At 38.6% G+C, this 26,924-nt stretch overlaps 1 protein-coding gene and 1 long non-coding RNA gene across 2 annotated transcripts in view; one reads left to right on the top strand and one right to left on the bottom strand.

The window, feature by feature from the left end:
• Positions 1-24,443, top strand: part of LOC124261062 (endonuclease/exonuclease/phosphatase family domain-containing protein 1-like) — a 30,854-nt gene extending 6,411 nt beyond the window's left edge. Inside the window, 7 exon segments of the mRNA XM_046695382.1 lie at positions 14,358-14,409; positions 14,856-14,963; positions 15,430-15,558; positions 19,353-19,491; positions 20,591-20,644; positions 22,802-22,942; positions 23,732-24,443. Of these exon segments, the coding sequence (XP_046551338.1) occupies positions 14,358-14,409; positions 14,856-14,963; positions 15,430-15,558; positions 19,353-19,491; positions 20,591-20,644; positions 22,802-22,942; positions 23,732-23,919 (811 nt within the window). The 3' untranslated portion in view covers positions 23,920-24,443.
• LOC124261064 lies at positions 6,532-26,370 on the bottom strand. Its single transcript, XR_006894248.1, has 3 exons — positions 26,277-26,370; positions 14,804-14,815; positions 6,532-6,543 (listed from the first exon to the last, which is right to left on the bottom strand). It is a non-coding gene; the product is annotated as an uncharacterized LOC124261064 (long non-coding RNA).
• Positions 26,371-26,924: the final 554 nt, after the last annotated feature.

The raw sequence follows: 26,924 nt of genomic DNA, 5'->3' as shown, positions 1-26,924 counted from the left end.
AAACAAATCGAAAGGGAGCCCTGAACAATCCTTGATTTCTGAGTTGAGGCAATGTAGACTTGCCAAATCAATCTAGACTTCAGGAGGGCCCTTCTTTGATATATTCTCTAGGATTTGGGAGACACACATAGCAACTATTAGCCACTGGTAAAAATTCTACCCAGAGACTTTTAACCATTTTTGAAAACATTTCAATCATATAGCATGAAAGGAACCATGAGAGTCACTCCATTTGTGAGAGTAGGGTAAATGCAATAGGGTAACACAGGGCTAATACCAATGCGTGGGTACACACCACACCTAGACATTAACACAGCTTCACCTCTATAGTGTGTATTATAAAGGGTAGGTCACAGTCATGGTGTACACGTACAACAAGTGGGCTAAGGTTTTCCATTGAATGGTGGACCTCAGCATGTTCTGTCATTGACACATTGGATCTCACCTTTGGATCCTGACTGACTGAGTTTGGTTTTACGCAGCTTTTAGCAATATTCCAGCAACATCATCAAGTGGGGACACCAGAAATGGGCTTCACACATTGTGCCCATGTGGGGATTCAACCTCGGTCTTCGGCGTGGACGAAGCCATCAACCACACTAGGCTACCCCATGCTTTGATTCGGTGTATTAGGTTTGATATTTATACAGCTTATACTTTGATATGCTACTTATACCAACTGCAGGTCGACAGATCGAAGGTTTAATGCATACATACCTTAATTATCTAAGGTTGGGGATGTCTATTCATCACTCCAGAGAATAAAAGAAAAAACGAATCCACGGTGATATTATTATTATTCTTATTATTATTGCCTCAGACTGAAATTTGTCACTCTCTTGGTCTAAAATTTCACATGTGTACAGTTTGCACAAACTCCTGTTTGTCTGGAGCAAATCAAAAGTTTGGTATCATACAAATATGTAATTCTTGACTGAGGGTTGGATAGTCTCTCTCCCAGACCCTGGGGAATAAATCAAATAAAAATGACTTGAGTCTAATTTGGGTCAGCCTGAAATTAAGCATCATTCTGGTCTCAATCTTGATAAACAGATAACTTTATTCCTAACTAAATGTTTGACTTGGGGAGAACTTTATTCCTAACTAAATGTTTCCCCTGCCGTGATATTGATGGAATATTGCTCAAAGCGGCATAAAACTAAACACTCACTCACTCATGCCTATAAGGTCCCCCAAATTTGCATTTGGCGCTCCTCTGGACCCTTAGTTTCACAGGGCAAGGTAAAACCTGTTACATTCACCGTCCTGTTGTGGTTGAGTTTCTTGCCAGGAAGTGATTCTTGTAAATCATAAAGTTGGATGCTTATCAATGATCATTTGATCACAGGAAGTCCTGGTTGGTTAAACGTTCAAGAAATGTTTTTGAGTGTACGGCATAATTTAATACTCTTCAGTGTTACTATGACAATAAGCAAACAGGCCCTGCCAGATAGTGCGATGTTCTCCAGATTCATTATCATCAGATAGGCATGTACTCTTCATGTTATAAAGTTAAAAAAGTCGTGAGGACTCCATCAACTCAGGAAGTGCTGTGTCGCTATGACCTTTAATATAGTACACTTAATAAATGGACTTGTCAGAGGAGTGTAGCCTGTAGCTTGCTCCAGTGTTTACAGTTTCCGTGTCTGCGTGATTCACATAAACAATAAATCATTAAATAACATGCACTTTTATGAAGCTCTTTTAAACTACCAATTATTTTATTTATACATGCAGGGTCATTCTGACATAGTATCTCGTGTATATAATGATCAGCAGCTTCTGGTTCTGATGTAACAAAATATGTTGTAAACACATTTATGAGTGAATTTATCAAATTTTTATGGATAGGAGAGAATAGCTGAGAGGATTATTTGAGCCAGTACTCGTACATATCCTTTAGTCACCTAGACTAACACTAAGTCTCTGAATATATATAATTTTGATAGTAACAAACAAACCCATTTAAATTGAAAAGGAGCCCCAATGAGTTGGGAGATTCTGAACCTGAGGAAATCTAGACTTGCTTCATTTAGGGCTTTAGCATTTCATGGAGGGCTAGGCAGTAGGGAAAATAATGTGGTTCAGGACTGTGAGACGGAATCTAGACTTGCTTCATTTAGGGCTTTAGCACTGCAAGGAGGGCTAGGCAGTAGGGAAAATAATGTGGTTCAGGGACTGTGAGACAGAATCTAGACTTGCTTCATTTAGGGCTTTAGCACTACAGGGAAGGCTAGGCAGTAGGGAAAATAATGTGGTTCAGGGACTGTGAGACAGAATCTAGACTTGCTTCATTTAGGGCTTTAGCACTACAGGGAGGGCTAGGCAGTAGGGAAAATAATGTGGTTCAGGGACTGTGAGACAGAATCTAGACTTGCTTCATTTAGGGCTTTAGCACTGCAAGGAGAGGAGCTAGGCAGTAGGGAAAATAATGTGGTTCAGGGATGTGAGACAGAATCTAGACTTGCTTCATTTAGGGCTTTAGCACTACAGGGAAGGCTAGGCAGTAGGGAAAATAATGTGGTTCAGGGAAAATAATGTGGTTCAGGGATGTGAGACAGAATCTATACTTGCTTCATTTAGGGCTTTAGCATTGCAGGGAGGGCTCGGCATTAGGGAAAATAATGTGGTTCAGGGATGTGAGACAGAATCTAGACTTGCTTCATTTAGGGCTTTAGCATTGCAGGGAGGGCTAGGCAGTAGGGAAAATAATGTGGTTCAGGGACTGTGCGACGGAATCTAGACTTGCTTCATTTAGGGCTTTAGCATTGCAGAGAGGGCTAGGCAGAAGGGAAAATAATGTGGTTTAGGGACTGTGAGACAGAATCTAGACTTGCTTCATTTAGGGCTTTAGCATTGCAGGGAGGGCTAGGCAGTAGGGAAAATAATGTGGTTTAGGGACTGTGAGACAGAATCTAGACTTGCTTCATTTAGGGCTTTAGCATTGCAGAGAGGGCTAGGCAGAAGGGAAAATAATGTGGTTCAGGGACTGTGAGACAGAATCTAGACTTGCTTCATTTAGGGCTTTAGCATTGCAGGGAGGGCTAGGCAGTAGGGAAAATAATGTGGTTTAGGGACTGTGAGACAGAATCTAGACTTGCTTCATTTAGGGCTTTAGCATTGCAGGAAGGCTAGGCAGTAGGGAAAAATAATGTGGTTTAGGGACTGTGAGACAGAATCTAGACTTGCTTCATTTAGGGCTTTAGCATTGCAGAGAGGGCTAGGCAGTAGGGAAAATAATGTGGTTTAGGGACTGTGAGACAGAATCTAGACTTGTTGCTTCATTTAGGGCTTTAGCACATTGCAGGGAGGCTAGGCAGTAGGGAAAATAATGTGGTTCAGGGATGTGTGAGACAGAATCTAGACTTGCTTCATTTAGGGCTTTAGCATTGCAGGGAGGGCTAGGCAGTAGGGAAAATAATGTGGTTCAGGGACTGTGAGACAGAATCTAGACTTGCTTCATTTAGGGCTTTAGCATTGCAGGGAGGGCTAGGCAGTAGGGAAAATAATGTGGTTCAGGGACTGTGAGACAGAATCTAGACTTGCTTCATTTAGGGCTTTAGCATTGCAGGGAGGGCTAGGCAGTAGGGAAAATAATGTGGTTAAGGGACTGTGAGACAGAATCTAGACTTGCTTCATTTAGGGCTTTAGCACTGCAGGGAGGGCTAGGCAGTAGGGAAAATAATGTGGTTAAGGGACTGTGAGACAGAATCTAGACTTGCTTCATTTAGGGCTTTAGCATTGCAGGGAGGGCTAGGCAGTAGGGAAAATAATGTGGTTCAGGGACTGTGAGACAGAATCTAGACTTGCTTCATTTAGGGCTTTAGCATTGCAGGGAGGGCTAGGCAGTAGGGAAAATAATGTGGTTCCAGGACTGTGAGACAGAATCTAGACTTGCTTCATTTAGGGCTTTAGCATTGCAGGGAGGGCTAGGCAGTAGGGAAAATAATGTGGTTCAGGGACTGTGAGACAGAATCTAGACTTGCTTCATTTAGGGCTTTAGCATTGCAGGGAGGGCTAGGCAGAAGGGAAAATAATGTGGTTCAGGGACTGTGAGACAGAATCTAGACTTGCTTCATTTAGGGCTTTAGCATTGCAGGGAGGGCTAGGCAGAAGGGAAAATAATGTGGTTCCAGGACTGTGAGACAGAATCTAGACTTGCTTCATTTAGGGCTTTAGCATTACAGGGAAGGCTAGGCAGTAGGGAAAATAATGTGGTTTAGGGACTGTGAGACAGAATCTAGACTTGCTTCATTTAGGGCTTTAGCATTGCAGGGAGGGCTAGGCAGTAGGGAAAATAATGTGGTTTAGGGACTGTGAGACAGAATCTAGACTTGCTTCATTTAGGGCTTTAGCATTGCAGGAGGGGCTAGGCAGTAGGGAAAATAATGTGGTTTAGGGACTGTGAGACAGAATCTAGACTTGCTTCATTTAGGGCTTTAGCACTACAGGGAAGGCTAGGCAGTAGGGAAAATAATGTGGTTCAGGGACTGTGAGACAGAATCTAGACTTGCTTCATTTAGGGCTTTAGCATTGCAGGGAGGGCTAGGCAGAAGGGAAAATAATGTGGTTCAGGGACTGTGAGACAGAATCTAGACTTGCTTCATTTAGGGCTTTAGCATTGCAGGGAGGGCTAGGCAGTAGGGAAAATAATGTGGTTTAGGGACTGTGAGACAGAATCTAGACTTGCTTCATTTAGGGCTTTAGCACTGCAGGGAGGGCTAGGCAGTAGGGAAAATAATGTGGTTCGGGGACTGTGAGACAGAATCTAGACTTGCTTCATTTAGGGCTTTAGCATTGCAGGTAGGGCTAGGCAGAAGGGAAAATAATGTGGTTCAGGGACTGTGAGACAGAATCTAGACTTGCTTCATTTAGGGCTTTAGCATTGCAGGGAGGGCTAGGCAGTAGGGAAAATAATGTGGTTTAGGGACTGTGAGACAGAATCTAGACTTGCTTCATTTAGGGCTTTAGCACTACAGGGAAGGCTAGGCAGTAGGGAAAATAATGTGGTTCAGGGACTGTGAGACAGAATCTAGACTTGCTTCATTTAGGGCTTTAGCATTGCAGGTAGGGCTAGGCAGTAGGGAAAATAATGTGGTTCAGGGACTGTGAGACAGAATCTAGACTTGCTTCATTTAGGGCTTTAGCATTGCAGGGAGAGGGCTAGGCAGTAGGGAAAATAATGTGGTTCAGGGACTGTGAGACGGAATCTAGACTTGCTTCATTAAGGGCTTTAACATTGCAGAGAGGTCTAGGCAGTAGGGAAAATATTGTGGTTTAGGGACTGTGAGACAGAATCTAGACTTGCTTCATTTAGGGCTTTAGCATTGCAGAGAGGGCTAGGCTGTAGGGAAACTAATGTGGTTTAGGGACTGTGAGACAGACTAGTAGCCTCAGACACCATGAATGAAGGACAGCCTGTACATTTTGGGTATGTTCTTCTCAGGTTGTGGGGGAGGTGAAATTGGGGTAAAAGTTACTTTGGGTTTGAGATTTTTGGACTTAAATATCAGCGAGGAACGGTCAGGGGACGATGGGGAGGTGTTTGTCCGTACTAGTGCTGGTTTTGTAGTGCTAGCCTACTGAAATACCATGCTGCACTAAGACTTATGGATATTCCGCTGTGATATGGTATACTGACTCCAAGCAAAACAGTCCTTGTCCCCAGGGTGACAACAAGTATATCATTTTAACATGGGGCGGTGGGGTAGCCTTGTGGTTAAAATGTTTCCTTGTCATGCTGAAGACCCAGGTTCGATTCCCCACATGGGTACAATGTGTGAAGCTCATGTCTGGTGTCCCCTGCAGTGATATTGCTGTAATATTGCTAAAAGCGGTGTAAAACTAAACATTTTAACATTTTTTGGTATAGTGTGGCTGGGGATCAAACCACCGACCTTCTGCACTCAAGGCAGACACTCTATCCACTAGACCAAGGAAGTGATGCAGGCTATTCTGATCTTAACATGGCAAAGGCCAGACCTTTTTGAATGTTATTGTTTGCTAGTTTTGCTAAATATATAAAAATTTAGCTTGGGTTGGTCGAAATAGAAATAAAGTTGTGAGGATTGTTTACATATTTGATTTGGCTTGAAGTTGTTTGGATTGTCGGTTTGGAGGGGAAAATTAAGTTTTTGTTCTGTTTAAAGTATTCTTTTTGTAAAACTAACTCAATTTTACTTGTATAAATCATTACTGGAAATATTTTGATATTTTTCTTATCACTGAAAGATTGACCAAACATGCAAATAATTATACATTTGAAAAAATTGTTTTTGTTTTATTATTCTCATGGTCAGATTCTTCAAATCCAAAGAATCACATATAGAACTTGTCGAACTGAGAAACTTTATGATAGACATGGTAATATGCAATATTAATCTACACATGCTGAATGACGTGGGCAGATCAGTATTCAAGTGTCAACAACACAGGTTGCTGGATTTTATTCAAAATATTCATTTTTGTGACATATTTATAAATTCAAAAACAGGGCGGATGCACCCCCTTCTCTTTCTCTCCCCCTTCCACCTAACCCTTGGACTTCATGATTTATGTGCGCATGCACGCACAATGAAATGAATCTTGAACAAGACATTAGTTTTTATTTCTATTTACCTGTTGTTTGGTATTTGGATATTCTGTTAGACAAAAATTGAATTTGGCTGTGATATGAAAGTAATAAGCAAAGTATCTCACTAGGTGCCCTTTCATCATGTTGATAATAAATATCTGATAAGGTTGTGAATTGGCGATTCCGGTACCCATATTGCAGTACATATTGTGATATATTGGGAACTTACGTGTTTGATAGTGAGTGACACTAATTGTGCATGTCGATCCTATTTTGTACATTATGAGTCCCTAAACATGTATGTTATGGTTCTGATAACAGCAATCTAAAACTTAGGCCGCATAGTCAGGGATTCTATTTTCTTTTTTATACAATTTATTGTATTTCAGTATGCTGTTTTAGCATTGAATAATGAAGAAAAACATTTGTTGTAAATGAACCATAAAAATGATCACAAAACCTTCATGTATGTTCTTTACCCAATATACAGGTTCTCAGAAAAATTATTGTAATATGTGAGGTGAGGTGAGGTGAAATTGGGTTCTACAGAATATTTCCTTCATGTATTGTGGTTTTATAGTGCTTGAGATACCATACCACAGTGTAAGCATGAATACCCCACTCAGACACATTATCTCGAAAGCCAACCAGTCCTTGTTGAAAATGCCGATTAGGCAGGGACCAACAAGTACCATATTTTAACGCATGACGCGGTCGATCGAACCGGCGACCTTCCGCCTCTCGGCGGCGGAAAACACCATGGATCTATTGCAATGTATATTGTGATATACTGGTATACCAGTAATACCGTACAGTCTTTGACTCACTGATAACATACTAAAACTGTTAGGTAGTTTTAAACTTGTATTGTCAAGTGGGGCGGTGGGGTAGTCTAGTTGTTAAAGCTTTGGCTCGTCACGCCGAAGACCCGGGTTCGAATCCCCACATGGGTACAATGAGTGAAGCCCATTTCTGGTGTCCCCGCCGTGATATTGCTGGAATATTGCTAAAAGCGCATAAAAACCAAACTCAGTCAGTCAGTCAGTATTGTCAAGTGTTTATATACTTGATACGAAAGAAAAATACAAAATAATTTTTCAACTTTTTCTGTTTATAAGGCCAGACCAATTTTATTTCATGTTTTACGGATCAGCCAGTCATATAGTAAAATTTTCCCCGCTTGAAAAATAAAATCCTAATGTTAAGATATACGGGAGTGAAACTTCGACTATGCAAGGCAGTTTGTTGGACAGTAAAACAACAGTATCTGTTCTCGGAGTCTTTAAACTGCATTATATAACAATATTTGTGTTAGAAATCAGTGCTTTGAGCACCTCAGCGAGTGTTAACTTGAAAAACAATGCCTTTGAAAAACGTATCAGGGTTTTGCGCTGACTTTAGGTTTTTGAGGACAAAAACTGTGAACAAGAAATATAATTTCTGGCCTGTTGTTTTAACCAGTTTTATCCTTCCTGCCGTTTGTAGGTTTCTTAACTGAGGACAAAAAATCCTTAAAATGGAAATATAAGTTCGTAGGGCTACAAACGTTTCGAGTATAGCTAACCAGTGTCATGAGGGTAAAAACTATAATTATAGCCACCCTTTGAGAGATAAGAGATGTCATTTGATTGTGATGTCACGGTAAGTGTTGACTACAAAGTGATATCTCCTTTGACAACAATGTACATTTGGTAACAATGTCTCAAGTTTTGTTTGATAAACAGTAACTATTATGCAGAGCAATTCAGTTGAATAGCATTTTGGGCTTCTTTCTTTTCTGTTTTGCATTTTTTCCACTCAGGTGGAACAACAGCTCAATTAAGTGTTTCAGTCATGTGGAAAAGCAGTTAAGTATTTATTGTGAACATATTGTATAGTGATGCCTAACCACTGGAGTAATATGTTACCAACCATAGCAGAAGCTTTGAGTATACCTGTTTCAATGAATTATTAAGCAGGTATTCTCTGCAACTGTGTCATGTGCAATCGACATGCAATGTGTTCTGTAGAAGCCAGCCTCGCACAGGCATCTTGTAATGAAAGATTGAAATTAACGAGTTATTGATCTACGTGATATTGGTCTGTGTCTTCATCCTGTACTGGGATGTTGTCCCATGTGTTCAGACTTTCGTAATCAGTTTTGAAAAATTGGTTCTTTTCTTGTCTTGAGAATGATATTGGATTAACTAGTTCTTCACAGAGATACAAAGAGAGGTGGTTAACCTATTTTCAGGTGATGAATGCAGCTTCATTTCTTGAGATTAAAGTAAATTTTCTGCTTGACATTTTCAAAAGATCAGAGGAAGACGTATTAAGGCTGACTCATCGGAAAACTCTGTTTCCTAGCAGTAATCTAATGCTGAATCAGGGTTTTACACAGACTTTTAAAAATGGGAGTCATGGTTACTCACAATATTTATTTTTGGGAGTCATTTTCAATATTTGGGAGTCATGAAAATTTTAATATTTCTGTGTGTTTATCATTCTCAGTATGTAACTGTCTATGTCACACCACCAAATGAAACTACAGCATTGTTCAGTTCAAACAGCCAGGATTACTGTCTCCTCTGAGTTCTCTGGAACAATCTGACAGCTCTGTAAAAGTCAAACTACCATCGAACAAAATCAATTTTTGCTTATCAAATCGATTTTATTGAACTGAATTGTCAGGGCCACCCATAAAACTTGCGTCAAGCTTGACTCGTATGATAGTATTTTGAGAGTCGTTTACAAAATTGTTGCGTCAAGTACGGAGGAATCACGTGTCATGTAAAACCCTGTTGAATATTGCCCTTAATCATTTATTGTGACTATTCAAGGATAAATTCAAACTGTAATTTGGAATCCCAGTAAACTAGCGTAAGTTGAAGTCTTAATAACATTGCTAATACCTCAGTAGTAAGACTGGTGCGTAAGATTTGGTGAGTTTAGTTTTACGACCTCTTTACTTCAGCAATATTCCAGCACACATTGTACCCATGTGGGGAATCGAACCCGGCTATTCAGTGTGATGAGCAACCACTAGGTCACCCCACTGACTCTCACCCCTAAGAAATACCTGTAACTGTGAACTATAACTATATTTTGTGTGCAACTAGTTGTGGAAGTGGCTGAGGTGGCAGGAGGATTGGGTGGTCAGAGGGATCCAGTATTGAAAAATGGGGTTTCTTGGTTAGAACTGATCCCCGGCAAAATGCTTGTTGTACACAAGGCAACTTAAGGGATCAGTTGGCGATGCTTCTTCACCTGGTTGTTTGCATGTCACTGTATTCTCGTAATATCTGTTACTATGTTGTCTAGTGTCCCCCACCGTGAATATTGCAAACGGGCGGTGGGGTAGTCTAGTGGTTAAAGCGTTGTCTCGTCACGCCGAAGACCCGGGTTCGAATCCCCACATGGGTACAATGAGTGAAGCCCATTTCTGGTGTCCCCCGCCGTGATATTGCTGGAATATTGCTAAAAGCGGTGTAAAACCAAACTCAGTCAGTCAGTGAGAATATTGCTAACAGCGATGTAAAACCTTACTCACTCACTGTTATATTGTCTTTCGTGTTTATCATGTTTATAGTTGAGTATGTAACAAGTCAACAATAGAATCATGAACAAAAGTATACAAACAATAATTATAAAGCCTCTAACCCACATTTGAAAATATATTCATTGCTCACTGATGTGTTTCACAACCTTTGTGATAGTCACTGAATACAGCTGCCATACAGCTGGAATATTGCTGAGTGCAGCGTTAAACAACAAACAAACAAAACACTGATTAAAACAAACAAACAAAACACTGAATACAGTATAAATCTGTGTCATTGTGTTTACTAAACATTATACGGTGGGGTAGCCTAGTGGGTAAAGCGTTTGTTCGTCATGCGGAAGACCTTGGTTCGATTCCCCACATGGGTACAATGGTGTCCCCTGCAGTGATATTGCTGGAATATTTTTGAGAGCGGCTTAAAACTATACTCAGTCAGTCTGTATAGGGATCAGTTTGTCAGTACACATACATATGGGTGATAAACAACCAGGGTTTGAAAGTAGTCTTGGGTTTAGTCATAGCTTTAAACATTTAGTGGGTCCCTAGATTCAAATCCTATAGAAGCAAATCTCATGGACCATGTTGATCCAGCTGACAAGTCCGTAGCATGGCCAAGTAAATCTTGAAGCTTTTAGCCAGATGACATTGCTGGGTTCAGTACTGAAACTATATATACAGCGGGTGATTAATACCATCTGTGGTAGGGAGCTGGCTGGTGCATACATAAAGCACATGACACTATAGTGTATGACATACTCAGAGCTGCTGGTGTTGTGGCTGGTGTACGCTTCTGGTAAATAATGCATTCATACGTGTGGATCATGATGATGCTCAACCCTGTAATAATCTGGATCATTACACTCTACCTGTAATACCTCTGGATCATAACACTCTACCCTGTAATCATCTAGATCATTACACTCTACCTAAAATACACCGAGATCAGAACACTCTACCCTGTAGTAATCTGGATCATTACACTCTACCCTGTAATAATCTGGATCATAACTCTCTAACTTTTAATACCTCTGGATCATAACACTCTACCCTGTAATAATCTGGATCATAACTCTCTACCCTGTAATGCCTCCGGATCATAACTCTCTACCCTGTAACACCTCTGGATCATAACACTCTACCCTGCAACACCTCTCGATCATAACTCTCTACCCTGTAATAATCTGGATCATAACACTCTACCCTGTAATAATCTGGATCATAACACTCTACCCTGTAACACATCTGGATCATAACACTCTACCCTCTAACACCTCTGGATCATAACACTCTACCCTGTAATAATCTGGATCATAACACTCTACCCTGTAATTATGTCTGTTGCATATATCTGGCAACTGCGTTTGTTTTGGGGCTTTTTGTGATGTTTGTATGTGTGGTCATGGGGAAAAACTTGCACAAGCCTACCCTAACAGTCACGAGCTTTTAAAGTAATATTCCAAGATTATATTAGATGTCAGAGCAAGTTACCTCTATAAAAGACTGGCCTATTCAGAACTGTCTGCCTAGCCAGACTCTGACCTTCTGTGAGGATAGAATTACTATAGAATTACTATGCACACATTGGCTTATTCAGTGTAGGCTGAGTTTTGTTGACCATGTGATTACATGAAGTATCAACACTGTAGCTGGATTGTACATATGTAGACAGTGTCCTGTATTTATTCCCTGTGTTTATGAAACACCTTGATAAACACATGAGATAACACATTGTGATATCACTGTTTTCATACCAGTTTTCATATCAGTAGGTCGGTTATCGTATTATCATGGTGATAAGTTCAAGTGTTTCCCTAAGTTGGTCAACTAGTTGCTGAGAGTGCCTGTCACAATAACCTGCTGATTATAGCGTGAAGTGGGATGTTGTCTATATGCTACTTGTTCACTTTTTATCAGGGCAGATCCAATGTATGGAGCATGTGCATATCATATCCAGACATGTTGAGCAAGGTCGCTGTGACCCTACAGTACATGCACAGCACTCTGTCTTCAGGATTGTGGGGGTGGTTGTGTAGCCTCGCAGTTAAAGCGTTTAACGTCAAGCCGAAGACCTGGGTTCAAGTCCCCACATGGGTACAATGTGTGAAGCCCATTTCTGGTGTCCCCGCCATGATATTGCTGGAATATTGCACAAGTGGTGTAAAACTAAACTCACTCACTCACTTCAGGATTGTGCATGTGGAATGTCCTGTCTGTGTTAGCATGATTCTACACCCACCCTGCAGTCTTTGTTTTTGTTTTGTTTGTTGTTTAATGTCACACTCAGCAATATTCCAGCTGTATGGCGGCGGTCTGTAAATAATCGAGTCTGGATCAGACAATCCAGTGATCAACAGCATAAGCATCAGTCTACACAATTAGGATACGATATGTGTCAACCAAGTCAGTGAACCTGACACCCGATCCTGTTAGTCGCCTCTTAAGACAAAAAGCATCATCAGGTTTGCTGAGACCAATTCTAACCCAGATCTTCATGGGTACCTAGACTAACAAGACTAAGTCTCTGAAATGAACATATTTTACAGAAAAAAAAGCTCATAGTAAAAAAAATATATATATAATGAAAAAGAGCCCTGAGACGTAAAGCTGTGGAAATACAGTCTTACCACAGTTTCTAGACTTGCGTGGGCTTCCTTGGATATATTTTCTTCAGGGTATGTGTGACAGACTAACGGGTACCTTGCAGTGTATTTGGTGCAGATATTCTTGATTCAGTACAACCTTCTTGTGTGTTAGTGTTTGGGAAATCATAAGCAGCCATGTTCTGAAAAGCTTCCTGTAATAGGTTAATACCATTATAGTTATAACTTGAATTCTGTTTAGTAACTGATCCCTACATGTTGCAACTGACACAAATTGTTTAATGTCATTAAAACAGAAATCACATTTATATAGCCATAACAATACACATTATCAAGATAGGACACATATCTCAAAATAGAGATACATTAGATGTCTTGTGAACTCGACTCTTGTCATGTTATGAGACATTTCTATCATCACCTGAAATGAATAGAAGCATGAGTTTATGTGTGAGACATTTCTATCATCAACTGAAATGAATAGAAGCATGAGTTTATGTGTGAGACATTTCTATCATCAACTGAAATGAATAGAAGCATGAGTTTATGTGTGAGACATTTCTATCATCAACTGAAATGAATAGAAGCATGAGTTTATGTGTGAGACATTTCTATCATCCACTGAAATGAATAGAAAGATGAGTTTATGTGTGAGACATTTCTATCATCAACTGAAATGAATAGAAGCATGAGTTTATGTGTGAGACATTTCTATCATCCACTGAAATGAATAGAAAGATGAGTTTATGTGTGAGACATTTCTATCATCCACTGAAATGAATAGAAAGATGAGTTTATGTGTGAGACATTTCTATCATCCACTGAAATGAATAGAAGCATGAGTTTATGAATATTTACATGTCATCCTTTTATATACTTTCAAAAGACGTTAAAGAAAATATTAACTTGTAAAATGAAAGAATGTGATTCTCTTGAACATCTTTTGAATGTACATATCTATGTTGTTTGATATGAATACATATTGTTATATATGATTCCCATGGCACAGTTTTGTAAAAAACTAAAATCTTGTGAATTGTTGCACCAGTAATAACTAATTTTGAAATTTTTAAGACTAGGTACTAGTGTTGGGAATTGGTTAAAATCTCATAATTGATGATTGGTATATTTCAACCGATCAATCATCGAAAAAAATTGGTTAGCGTCATTAATGAAATTTGTTAATGCACATAAAAATGAAGAAAAAACATGGAGTTCTTTGGGGTTTTTTTGGCAAAATTTCACATCTTTAAAGGATGACTAGTATGTCAGGAACATAGATTTCTTGAAGTCTTTAAGATAAATTCAATCATGACTTGAAACGAGCTTGTAGTGCTTATGAAATGTAACTGACAAAACCAACCTTGTGAAAAATATTGTTTATGAAAACAAGTGTTCCAGAATTGTTTGTGTTCGATTATGAGAAAACATGATCGATTGCTTGGTCGTTTAGTCACTGCGACCAATCTTCGATTATTTCAATTAATCGGACCTGGTCCACCACTAGGTACATCCATGCAGTCTTTGTAGCAATGCGCCACAGTCTGTACAGGTGAAGCATATGTATACATGAATACATTGTCATTATTACAATCAAAATGCATGTGAAATGTGAAATGAAAACCTTTTTTTTATTTAACAGGTTTGGTATAGTTGCACTCCAGGAATTAGCCAGTGAAAACGCCTTAGAAAGAGTGAGTATATTTATGTACTACCTTGTTGAGATGTGTTACATTTGATGTACTGAGTATATATATAAAGATTTATTGTCAATATACCATGTAGATTACAGCACATGTTCATATTGTGTACTGGTGTTAGCTGAGTCAGCACATTTGTGTACTGGTGTTAGCTGAGTCAGCACATTTGTGTACTGGTGTTAGCTGAGTCAGCACATTTGTGTACTGATGTTAGCAGAGTCAGCACATTTTGTGTACTGATGTTAGCAGACTCAGCACATTTTGTGTGCTGATGTCAGCAGACTCAGCACATTTTGTGAACTGGTGTTAGCAGACTCAGCACATTTTGTGTACTGATGTTAGCAGACTCAGCACATTTTGTGTACTGATGTTAGCAGTATTTTGAGACTTTACATATTCACTGATGTTAGCAGTCTCAACAAGTACTGTTTATGCTGTAGATCTGTGATGAACTCAACACTCCCACATCAGCTAACAACAAGAAGTGGGTGGGTCACCGTGGCAACTGGAGATGTTCTGTCTCAGAAGCCACTGGAAGGATGTTCAGGGTGAGTGCAGAGTACTCTCTAAACTGCTTGACACAATAAACACTCTCTCTGTCCAGGTTTTATTTGTTCCGCTAATTGAACAGAGATTTCTCTCATGTATGACTTGAGAGACTGATTTTGACATGCTAGAAAATTCATCTTTTTAAAATTACCAGGCTTTAATCTTACGAAATGCAAAGGAAAGTTATTGATCTCTGTAATCACATATGAACTTTTTGAGGTATTCCTGAAGTAGTTACAGTTGTTAGATGATGTCTACACTTCTTTGACTAAACACAACTATTACATGTAATAGAGAGCATGTGAAATATTCATTTACCTCACCAACAAACAAACAAACAAACATTTTGTAAGCAACACAGGCAGTTGAATTTTGACACAAGACTCCTTTTGTTTCGCATGAGAAAAGCTTCTGTCTAATCAAATCAAATCAAATCTTCCTATTTGAGTATGATGTGTGTTTCAGAGTATGGAATACAATGCGTTTTTGTACGACGCATCACAGAATATTGAGCTAATTAGCTGCTCGCTGTTGAAGAAACCGGCATCAGGGACATTTCCCTTTGTGAGGCGGCCGTTCTTGGGGGTGTTCAAGGTGGGTATTGATTAGTGACGGTATCGACAACAAGATCGCAACACTTAATCGCTTGAAAGATCCTAGGATTGTGTTGGTGTGCGGGCAACAGAATAGGCCGATGATTAGTCTCTTATAATAATTTATTATGAGTGAGTGAGTGAGTATAGTTGTACACCACATTTAGCAATATTCCACCAATGTCACAGCGGGGGACACCAGAAATGGGCCCGACACATTGTACCCATGTGTGGCATCAACATTGGTCTTCGGTGTGAGACGAGCGAACGCTTTAACCACTAGGCTGCCCCCACTGCCCCTTATTATGATGAATTTTAGTTCCTAATTTTGATGAAAACAAGCAAACAGATTGGGGAAATTCAGATCCTATTGAAAATGTAGACTTGCTTCAGGTTTAAGGCACCGCAGTAAGGGCTGGTTGGAACATATATAATATAGACAGAGCAAAAAGGACCATGGGCACTCACTCACTCACTCACTCACACTAAAAAGAAAATGTGTTGAGACAGAATTCCCATTAGGATAACACTACTGCTCAGAGAACATTTTCTCAACAAGAGCTCAGGGATTCCAGCACTGATCCTGCAAATACCGGTACACACTGACAAGGTCTATCCAAAATAGATTTTAATTGAAAAAGGAAAAACTTGCTTATTTATCCATAAATTGCTGGTTTTTGTGTGGGTACATTTGACTGTTTACGTTCTGCACAGTCTTCTATACACTGCATGTCAGTGCTGCTCTGTATGTGTAATCAGTTGTAACCAGGGTCTGTTTGCTATGTGAATTGGGCCTGCAATGTAAATCTAATGCAGGATAGGATGTGTACAATATGGTGGAATTAAACAGAGCTAGATCAGCTCAAACTATTAATTCTGTTAAAATGGTATAATGCAGAGGTATGAATGTTGACAAGTGAAGTTTCGAAAGGTTTAGTGAAGTTGGAAGGTAATTAACCTATTTATAGCTGTAACGATCAATGGCAGCTCATAATAGCCTCCTTTGACATTTTTTTCTCCCAGTCCAAGAATTTATTTTCCTCCATCATGAGTCATTGTCAATAGTGCTCATTTCTGTGTTTAAAAATACTGTCACGACAAGGCAGCATTTAAACAGCAATAAAGCATTTACATTAGAGTATATAACATACTATGTGTAGCATCGTTACAACAACATATAGTATATACAGCGGCATTACATGAATATAAACAGCAACATTACAGCAACATAAAGAATATATAGAGCAGCATTACAACAACATGTATATGAACAGCAACATATAGTATATATACAGCAGCATCACACTGTATATATAGGATCATTACAGCAACATATAGAATATGTACTGCAGCATTACAAACATATAGATATATGCATCATACTGCAGCATTGTATATATATATACAATCATTACAGCAACATATAGAATATGTACAGCAGCATTACAGCAACATATTGTATATATACAGCAGCATCACACTGTATATATAGGATCATTACAGCAACATATAGAATATGTACTGCAGCATTACAGCAACATATTGTATATATACAACAGCATCACACTGTATATATACCGATCATTACAGCAACATATAGAATATGTACTGCAGCATTACAGCAACATATTGTATATATACAGCAGCATCACACTGTATATATAGGATCATTACAGCAACATATATATATACAGAATATGTACTGCAGCATTATAGAATATGTAACAACATATTGTATATATACAGCAGCATTACAGTATATATAGGATATTACAGCAACATATAGAATATACTATTACAGCAACATATTGTATATACAGCAGCATAACACTGTATATATAGGATCATTACAGCAACATATAGAATATGTACTGCAGCATTACAGCAACATATTGTATATATACAACAGCATCACACTGTATATATAGGATCATTACAGCAACATATAGAATATGTACTGCAGCATTACAGCAACATATTGTATATATACAACAGCATCACACTGTATATATAGGATCATTACAGCAACATATAGAATATGTACTGCAGCATTACAGCAACATATTGTATATATACAACAGCATCACACTGTATATATATATTACAGCAACATATAGAATATGTACTGCAGCATTACAGCAACATATAGAATATGTCCCACAGCAATATGACATAGTATATGCAGTGCAGCATCACACCATATGTATAGCAACATATAGAATTTGTGCAGCAACATATTGCATATAAGTGGGTGAGTTTAGTTTCACGCCGCACTCAGTAATATTCCAGCTATATGGCGACAGTCTGTATATAACTGAATCTGGACCAGACAATCCAGTGATCAACAGCATGAGCATCAATCTACACAATTGGGATACGATGGCTACATATTGACATCTACATACAAGCAGCAACATCGTGACATAACACCAGCTGGGTGGCACCTTCAGTGTCCCCCTGCATGAATCGTGAGGGTGTTGATGATATCATGGTGCAGGCTATTGTCAGAAGTAGTTATACATGTATATCTGTGTCAGACCATTTGAAGTGAACATGACAAGTAGCTGAGCGTTATGTTGCCAATAAACACTGTCACTAATGACAAGCAGTGGGAAATGTTCACGTAGATAGTGCAGACCGATACAGTTAATTGTCATGAATGTATCGAGTGTGCAGACAGGTGGCGGAAATAGCTGTCAATAATGCAATGGCTGCTCCGAGATCAATACGTAGCTGTGGTATGCCAGCATGTAGCAAGTGCATCATTGTGAGGCCTTTTATTTCTTATTAGTTGGGCTAATATTTGATGTGGATAGGTGTCCGAGAGAGAATATGACAATAATGATAATTAAATTTATTATTAAATAAATTGTAATAAATATTGGGGGACACACACACACACCCCAAAACCCCCACAACTTTTTTATTAGTATTGCTGATGAAAAACAAGCTTGTAGGTCATGCAATCATGGAAATATGATTGTGAAAAGCTACTGAAAGATAACTGATAAATCGTTTAGTTAGGATGAAGTTTACTTTGTTTTATTCACCATTTTCCTACAAACAGCAGTGATAAAATCTCATAGGTTTTCACCCAAGTCAGATCGAAGAGTTGTGCTTGTTAACCTATTTGATAAAAAATATAAAGACCAAAGATTCCATATTGCATGTATAGGCAGAATTCCAGCTGTATGGCCTATACAGAATAAAGAAGTTGTATATCCATAAAAATAGTCCTCATCCTTCATCTACCCAACTTCTAGAATGCCAATCAAGCCTATACAGAATAAAGACGTTGTATATCCATAAAAATAGTCCTCATCCTTCATCTACCCAACTTCTAGAATGCCAGTCAAAGAAGAAATTATCGTGGTATGCTGTAGTTGCAAAACCACACCCATGCAGACCACACAAACAGACTTCTTGTCTGTGGTGTGATGTATAGGTCCGAAGATACTGGAAAGTGATCAGGAAAAAACTAATGGGCCTCCCTGAATTAATGTCTGAACAGAAGTTCGTGATCTCAGACATAAGGAAATTGTGCTGTGTGATGTCAGTTATGATGTAAATGTCTGATGGAAAAACAAAATATTTGCTGTGTTGTGTCACCAGGGTATAAATGTCTGATCTCAGATAAACAAGAAGCGTCACTATGTGGTGTCAGTAATCGTTTCAATGTCTGATCTCTAATAAACAAGAGGTTTGACTGTGTGGTGGTCAGTGTTTAAATGTCTCTCCTCAGATAAACAAGAAGTTCAACTGTGTGGTGGTCAGTGTTTAAATGTCTGTCCTCAGATAAACAAGAAGTTCGACTGTGTGGTGGTCAGTGTCCATCTGAAGGCAGCAGGACTGCAGGATGAAACGCTGAACAAGACAAAGGATGAAGTCCGCCAAATCCCAGCCCTCATTTCCGCCATAGAGCACCAGCTTCCAGGTGAGACCTCTGACACTAGTCACAGCATTTGGATATCGGTGTACTGGCAAGGTTTGCCTGGTTCAACTGAAGCCTTCCAGGAATGAAACTTTACTAACATATAGTGGACTGTGTCAGGGTCAGTCGTCTGTCTCAGACAGAAACATGTACAGTCAATGAGAATGGTTGTATAAATCATAGCAGATTAAACAATGAGGCTTCCACGCCTGTCCTTTGTCTACTCTCTGGCTTCATCAGCTTTCTGCCTAGCCAATCATGTTAATTATGTTGTTTTCTTTGTTACATTGTTACATCCAGTATATATACACTTCCCCTTCTTCATGTTCCATTATGCTTGACAACGGTACAAGAATCTGTATCGAAACGTCGACACTCACGAATAAAAAGAAGTTGTTATCCATAAAGTTTGTTCTATATTGTACTTCCCAACTTCTAAAATGCCACTCAAAGAAGTTAAACAGTGAGGATCTAGTCCACTTGTTTTATACATGTATTTATATATTATTTAACGTATTTGCTTCCAAAATAATATGTGCATTGTAACATACAAACTTATACACTTCACACCTTTAAAACTAGTCGACTTTCCTTATGATTGGTTCAGGATGGAAGGGAACAAGCAGGATGTAATGATTTCATCAGTGATGTTTCAATGATTTTAGAGCAGCTTCATTCAATATTATGCCTCACTTTGTTTTGAAAGACTAAAATAATCTTATTGATCTTTGTCAACATGCCAAGTAGCTGGGGTTTATTTAAAGTTGTATTCCTAAACTCAATTTGGGAAATATATTTCAGAAATGTAGTGAAAACAGTAGGGAAGTAAAACCGTACTTGTTGATCATTCATTGTGTATGTATGAAGGAAAGTATTCAAAAGAAGTTATAGAAAACTCATTTCTTTCGTATTACTATAGTTACCCTGTCATAGTGTGATAGGCTAGCTGTATTACAATGATAGAATCAGGTGTTCTTTACCTGTTGAGTAGCATATGTGGACTTACCTGTAAAACAGGATCTCAATTGGTCCCGCCTATTTCAACCTGTGATATGTTTACCTGTAAGCTCATCAATTTAATCATATGTTTTATTTATTGCAGGAGAAAACGACATTATCATTGTAGGAGATTTCAACCTGTCCCCAGATTCTGATGGTAAGACTGTCTGTGTGTGATATGTCAGACATGTACTCCCCAGGGAGTTGAGAATGACATTTTAGAGCAAGCTAGTTGTTGACTGGGCATCATCATCTAGCCTTACAGCATTCCACCACTAAACAGGTTTTAGTAACCTAAGTGATGAGTCACTGGATAAGGCGGTCAGGTTCACAGGTTCACTTCAGGCTGGTCGTACTCTGATAGCGTGAGCCGACCTGTGAAGATCCCGGTTAGGATTGGTCTTCAGTAACCCATGCTTGTTGTAAGAGGTGACTAACAGGATCGGGTGGTCAGGCTGGCTGACTTGGTTGACACCATTCGTCACCACTAGCCCCTTTCCGTAACCTCCAAGAAGACTCATCCCCCACCATAACTTGTTATGTGCGAAAATACGACAAACCAATCAGAACGCACGTAAATCAGCGCGGTGCTTTGATAAAAATAATCATGAGTACTTAAATCGTTTATGGCATTATGTCATTGTTTAAAAAATCATGAAAAATATATATCGCCATATTGAAAGTACAAAGAACGTAGCTAACAGGATTATGCTGCCTATTATGAAGTTTTTAATAATAATCATGCTATTGACAGTGAGAGATTCAAATACACGAACGTGCGTTTGTTGACATAACGACTCTCATGGGTCCAACTGAGCGTATTTTTGACGATCTTGCGAGCTTGTTATGGAGATTGTACGTGCGCTTCCAACAATTTTAGGAAATGTAATTATTAATCGCTACCAGTTTCAAAACAATAATATTATATATGTATGTAACTAATCAACTTTAATCTCAAACATTGGGCTTATATTTCACATCTCTGGGGATATTTTAGTCTGACTATTTTTTTTGGTCATTCATATTTGATTACACGAATGTTCAGTTTTAGAAATATATTAAAGTCATTCTTGAGTATGTGCTTTGGGATTTAATGTAGCTGAAACTATTAAACTTTTATTGGCATATTAAAAAAACAATTCCCATTTGTGATTAATTAAACCCTAATTGGAAATACAAGGTTAACAGCTGGTAATAATTACATTAGAATGTGTCTTTAAGAAATATTTGTATTTCTCCTTCTTTAAGTTGTATCAAAGAGATTTAATTCTTTAAAATAAATAAGTAAATAAACCCCCAAAACAACAACCTAGCAATACAATGTATGAGTACTTCGGTGATATTAAGTACCATTGGAATCAAACAGGAATAGAGTTATCGTTCTTGTTTAAAGTAGTTCTGATGTTCATGCGCCAATATGAAATCCTTCCAGAGGGGCACGAGTCGCTATTCGTTTTGTCCCGGAATAACACGAGTTGGTCACGATTGGGTTGACACACGTCATCATATCCCAATTGCGTAGATCGATGCTCATGCTGTTGACAATAGGATTGTCTGGTCCAGACTTGATTATTTACAGACTGTTGCCATATAGCTGGAATATTGTTGAGTGCAGCATTAAACAAAAACCAACCAACAACAGCATGAGCCACAGTCCATAGTGTCAATCATTTGGTTGGCTTTGCCCATAGTCACCACCAAGGGTATACTGGTCCAGAATTTGTCCCCCCTGCCTTTGCCTATTGTTAGAGCTATCTTGAGGATTAGGTGTTAACAATGGTTGACTGTGGTCATGGTAACCTGCTGGGTATCTGATAATCAACTAAAGGTCCTTGTATACTTTCTTTACTCCCCTGGGAAGATCTCAATTTCAAATTGTCTTCAGCAACCCATGCTTGTCTTAAAAGGTGACTTTGTGGATTGAAGGATCAGGTACACTGATTTGGTTGGCACATGTCCTGTATCTCAATTGTGTAGATCGATGCTCACGTTGTCAATCAACGGATAGTCTGGTCCAGATTTGATTGTGTACAGACTTTTGTCATATATCTGCAACATCGTATATTAGGATTTAGGCGCACTACAAATATGAACTTTATTATTATTATTTATCGCTGAGTGTGGCATAAAACAGCAATTTACAGGACATTGTGATGTGGCTAAGATATTGTGGAAAACTCTCCAAGATTGTGGATAGAAAATTGCATGAATGAGAGCTGAAAGCTGAGCAAAGGGGAGTTTTAGGATGTTGTAAATGTGATGTTCTAGGCTTTCTTCATCAGGAATTATGATTATACACTATTTTTGTTCTAAGACTACAAACTGCTGACCTCAAATGGCTACACCCCCTGCATTCCTGCCAACACCGCCACCAACATCAGCAACCGTAACCCCAACGGAACCCGTTGCTATGACAACATTTGGATCAACAGACACACCAAAGACGTGTATACAGGTAAATGAAATCCACTTTTGGTTACATAATGGCTTCAAGAACAAAGTTCTGTTTTCATCACTAATGCCATCACATCATGTTTATCATGGCAAGAGTCAGACTCACTGATGTGGTTGACACGTGTCATCAGTTCCCAATTGCACAGATCAATGTTCATGCTGTTGATCATTGGATTGTCTGGTCCAGACTCGATTATTTACAGACTTCCACCATGTAGCTGGAATATTGCTGAGTGCGGCATAAAACTAAACTCACTCACTCACTGTCATGGCAAGACCTAGGAACGGTTTCTTGCAGAACCAGTTTGTGATTTTAGTCTCAGAAGCTTTAGTCTGATAAAGATTCCTTTCAGTTTTGTGAGCACAGCCTGAACCGTCTTCTGAGATGAAAGCAAGCACTGTGATTCTAATGTACACTGGCTGCACTGGACATTTACTGTCTAAATGCCACATGGTTGGTGTCCATTATTGGAGTCCCCCACAGTGATATTACTGTAATATTGCTGCATACTCACTAAGTGGATCAGTTGTCAGACTCAGTGACTTCATTAATGGCTTGTTGCCCATTAGATCGATCTCTGTGTTGTCTCATAATATCGATCATTGGATTACTTACAGTCGTCTATCAATGGAGTACAATGTGTGTAGCCCATTTCTGGTGTCCCCCGCCATGATATTGCTGTAATATTGCTAAAAGCGGCGTAAAACCATACCCACTCACTAACAATGGAATATTGAGTTGAACAATACACACACACTCACACACACTAAATTTTCTGTCTTTCCCCAGGTCGTTCCAGTGTTGTTCGTGATGGCCTGTCCAGCCCATGGATACCAAACGGCTGGTCATGGGGTGGTGTTGTGAGTGACCACTGCCCGGTGTATGCAGAAATCTGCAGCAACAAAGATTTGGACAATGGAAGCACAAATATCGGATCGGAGGGTGTTGTCTTCACAGTTGGGGGAGGCGACTCTTGACACCAGAAAATAGTGTACTGTGAAAAAAAAGCAATTGGTGCCATCTGTTATTGAGTATTATGGATGGAGTTGAGGCAGGTTATGCACACAGCTGCAGCTTTAGGAAAAAATGCTGTCAGGCGAGACGACTCCTGTCCGAGAAATGCAAATAGAAGGTCAGAGTTGTCTCCATTAACAGTTGATTGGTCAAGGATACCGGTAATTAATGTCAAGATGAAGATATGTGCATGGTTTGATATTTGTAATAAATGACATGGGAATATTCTGAGTGAATATATTTAAAGATTTTTTAGACTACATGTCAGCCAGATAATTCACTCAAGTTCCTCAGGGATGGAGAGATGCACACCAAGAAACCAGTGAGACTGCCCCTCGGGGTTTTGGATAATATTCAGGAGGAAACAGTACCTCCCTTTGAGACCCGTTGTTCATCCGACAATACAGTCAAGGAGGAGGATTACGCTTCATCATAGGCAACACATTTTGCGAAGATTGAATAAACGACTTTGCCTTTATTCACTGCATTCATCACCATCATCTTTTTTTACTTGGATTGTAGTATTTTGAAAAAAAACCAGCCTTTCATTTTGGCAAGTCAGATCATGAAATATTTCTAACTTCCTACAGAAGGTGCATATTTGTCCTTGTCTGATAAACTAGTCAGTTTAAATATATTTATTTAAATGAGTATTGAGTCTATGCACTTACAACGAAGAGTGAACGGAGCGTCATTTTCCAGATCCACATTGAACAAAAAGATTTGTCATTTTTTTTCAAGAGATAATCTTTGTTAAGTGTCTTGATCTCCTTTATAACTACAATATATATTGGAGCCATCCATCGAACCTCCCAATTCAAGTTATCCAAACCAGATGTTACAAATGACTATAGAAATACTAAGTTTGTGACTTTTGAACTAATATCTTATTTTGTATAATTGGACATATTTTTCTTTCTCTCCCTTCAGATTGTTGGCAAAAATATTCAGATTGGGGGAGAAAAATTTCAAAACAAAAACTACCGATCTCAAATATATTTTTGTTTCTTTGAAATGTTAAGTGGGTAGGGAAAAATTATAGTTTGGAGGAATAGGGAAAGAGACAACAAAACTCTGTACGAGATTGATGCAGAGATAGATTATTTTTGTAGTTCTATTAGTTTAGGTCAATTGAATAAACATCCCACTACTTTTTATTTACAATTAAATTTTTGGGGAGTAGGTATATTCAGTAAGTCTAGCCTTGGTGGATGGAAGGTATTTTACAACCTAGTTTCCCCATTTAATTGTAAATTACATTACAAGACTGTTAGTAAACCTTTTTTCGTGGGAGATAGAGAAGTTATATGAGGTTCCCTTTGCAAAACTTACACTCAGGTGCTGGATTGATTTGCATTGGTGTCAAGATTGACAAGATTTTGTTTATCAAGTTCTTGTTTATTTCTTTGCCAATATTTTTGCATTTGTCCGTTTTTTCTGCAGGGTATTTGTTCTGAGATTACGATTTTTTTTATTTATTTATATGATCTAGGGTCTTCCATGAGCAGTTTTGCTTTTTTTTTAAAGACAAGTTTACTCAGATATTCATATAAAGTATAATGTTTTGTGAGTAAATTTGGGATCATATTCTCAAAACAAATGAAATAATATATTTTGATTGATTTCAACTGATATTTAACTGATATTCATGATATCAAGAACGGTCATCAGTGTTGGGGTGTCAGTATATATTGGTCTGTGAAGTTTGTCTCTATCCTGGCAGTGGTATTCAGTTTCCCAAGGAAGATCATATTCATTATTATATTCGTATTTATGAAGGTGAATTCTGCGGGAAAACTCTGCCGCCCGTTAATTTTTGTGATACCAAAAATGCACAGTAACAGAGCCATAAATTGGTATGGTAATGGCAGAAGATTATGTCCTTTCACGCAAATTTGAGATGGTGGTCGACACAAGTAGTCCCATCATCTGAGGCACAGCAGCTGTATTTGCAGAGTTGTGTCCCCTAACTATGACAGGATATGCTGTTTGACGTTCATATACCAGATTAATGCCATCCACGTTCATTGGTTTCGCCAGAGTTGTTAACATGGCTGGCATCATGTTTTAATTCCACTCACATTCATCCGACATGCTGTGATATGAATTAATTACTCAGTAGAATTAAACACAACTGTTTGACTGAGATTATTGCTGCTATCGCTTCCTTACAGTAGGCATGGTAGAGGTTGACAGGAAGAGAGACATCAGCCCCTGCTTGTGGGTTGTGGATTAAATCCAGTGTTTCCCCATTCTGCAGTAAAGTCTTACTGACCGTAACTCCCTTTCCTGGAGATAGACTAAGATCATCATAATTAACATGTTTTATTTAAAATGTTTTCATTTTCATGACATGTTTTAGTCACACTGAAAGTCATATCGCATCCATAAAATGTAAAATAATATAATATAACATAATATAATATAATATATTCGGAGGCCAGACATTCTCTTGTTTGCTTTGCAGATTTTGATAATGAAAAATTTGATCTGTAGGTTAAAAACAATATCATCTTAAGTTTGATTCGGATTGGAAAGGTGATTAAAAAATAAATACAGCATGACTTTCTGCTGGAAAACAGTTTGTCATATGAAAATCCCTTAGATTATTTTTATTTTCAAAGTAATTTTTGCTGTCTGTAGTATCGAAAAAAACTTTTGTTAAAGCAATTTCAGCAGGTTTGTAAAATAAACAAAAGAAAATGTATGGCTATTCTGTCTCATTTGGTTCATTTAACTGAAGAAATGTACACCACTATTTCAACTGGATGTATGAGTGTTGAGAAACACTGTGGATGTATAATGTTACCCTATCAGCTTGTTATCATAGAAACAATTATACAAGTTTTCTCGGTGAAAGATGTCTTACTCAAGTACAGTTTGTTATTTTAAGCTTTCTATGGAAATGTTGGACCTGGCACAACACAAATAGTCTTGACCATGAGAATAAAGGTAACCGATTCCATAA

This window comes from Haliotis rubra, unplaced genomic scaffold (genome assembly GCF_003918875.1).
Source record: "Haliotis rubra isolate DU_JTF1 unplaced genomic scaffold, ASM391887v1 Scf788, whole genome shotgun sequence".
Lineage (NCBI taxonomy): Eukaryota > Metazoa > Mollusca > Gastropoda > Lepetellida > Haliotidae > Haliotis > Haliotis rubra.
This window is presented reverse-complemented; position numbering and strand designations above follow the sequence as displayed.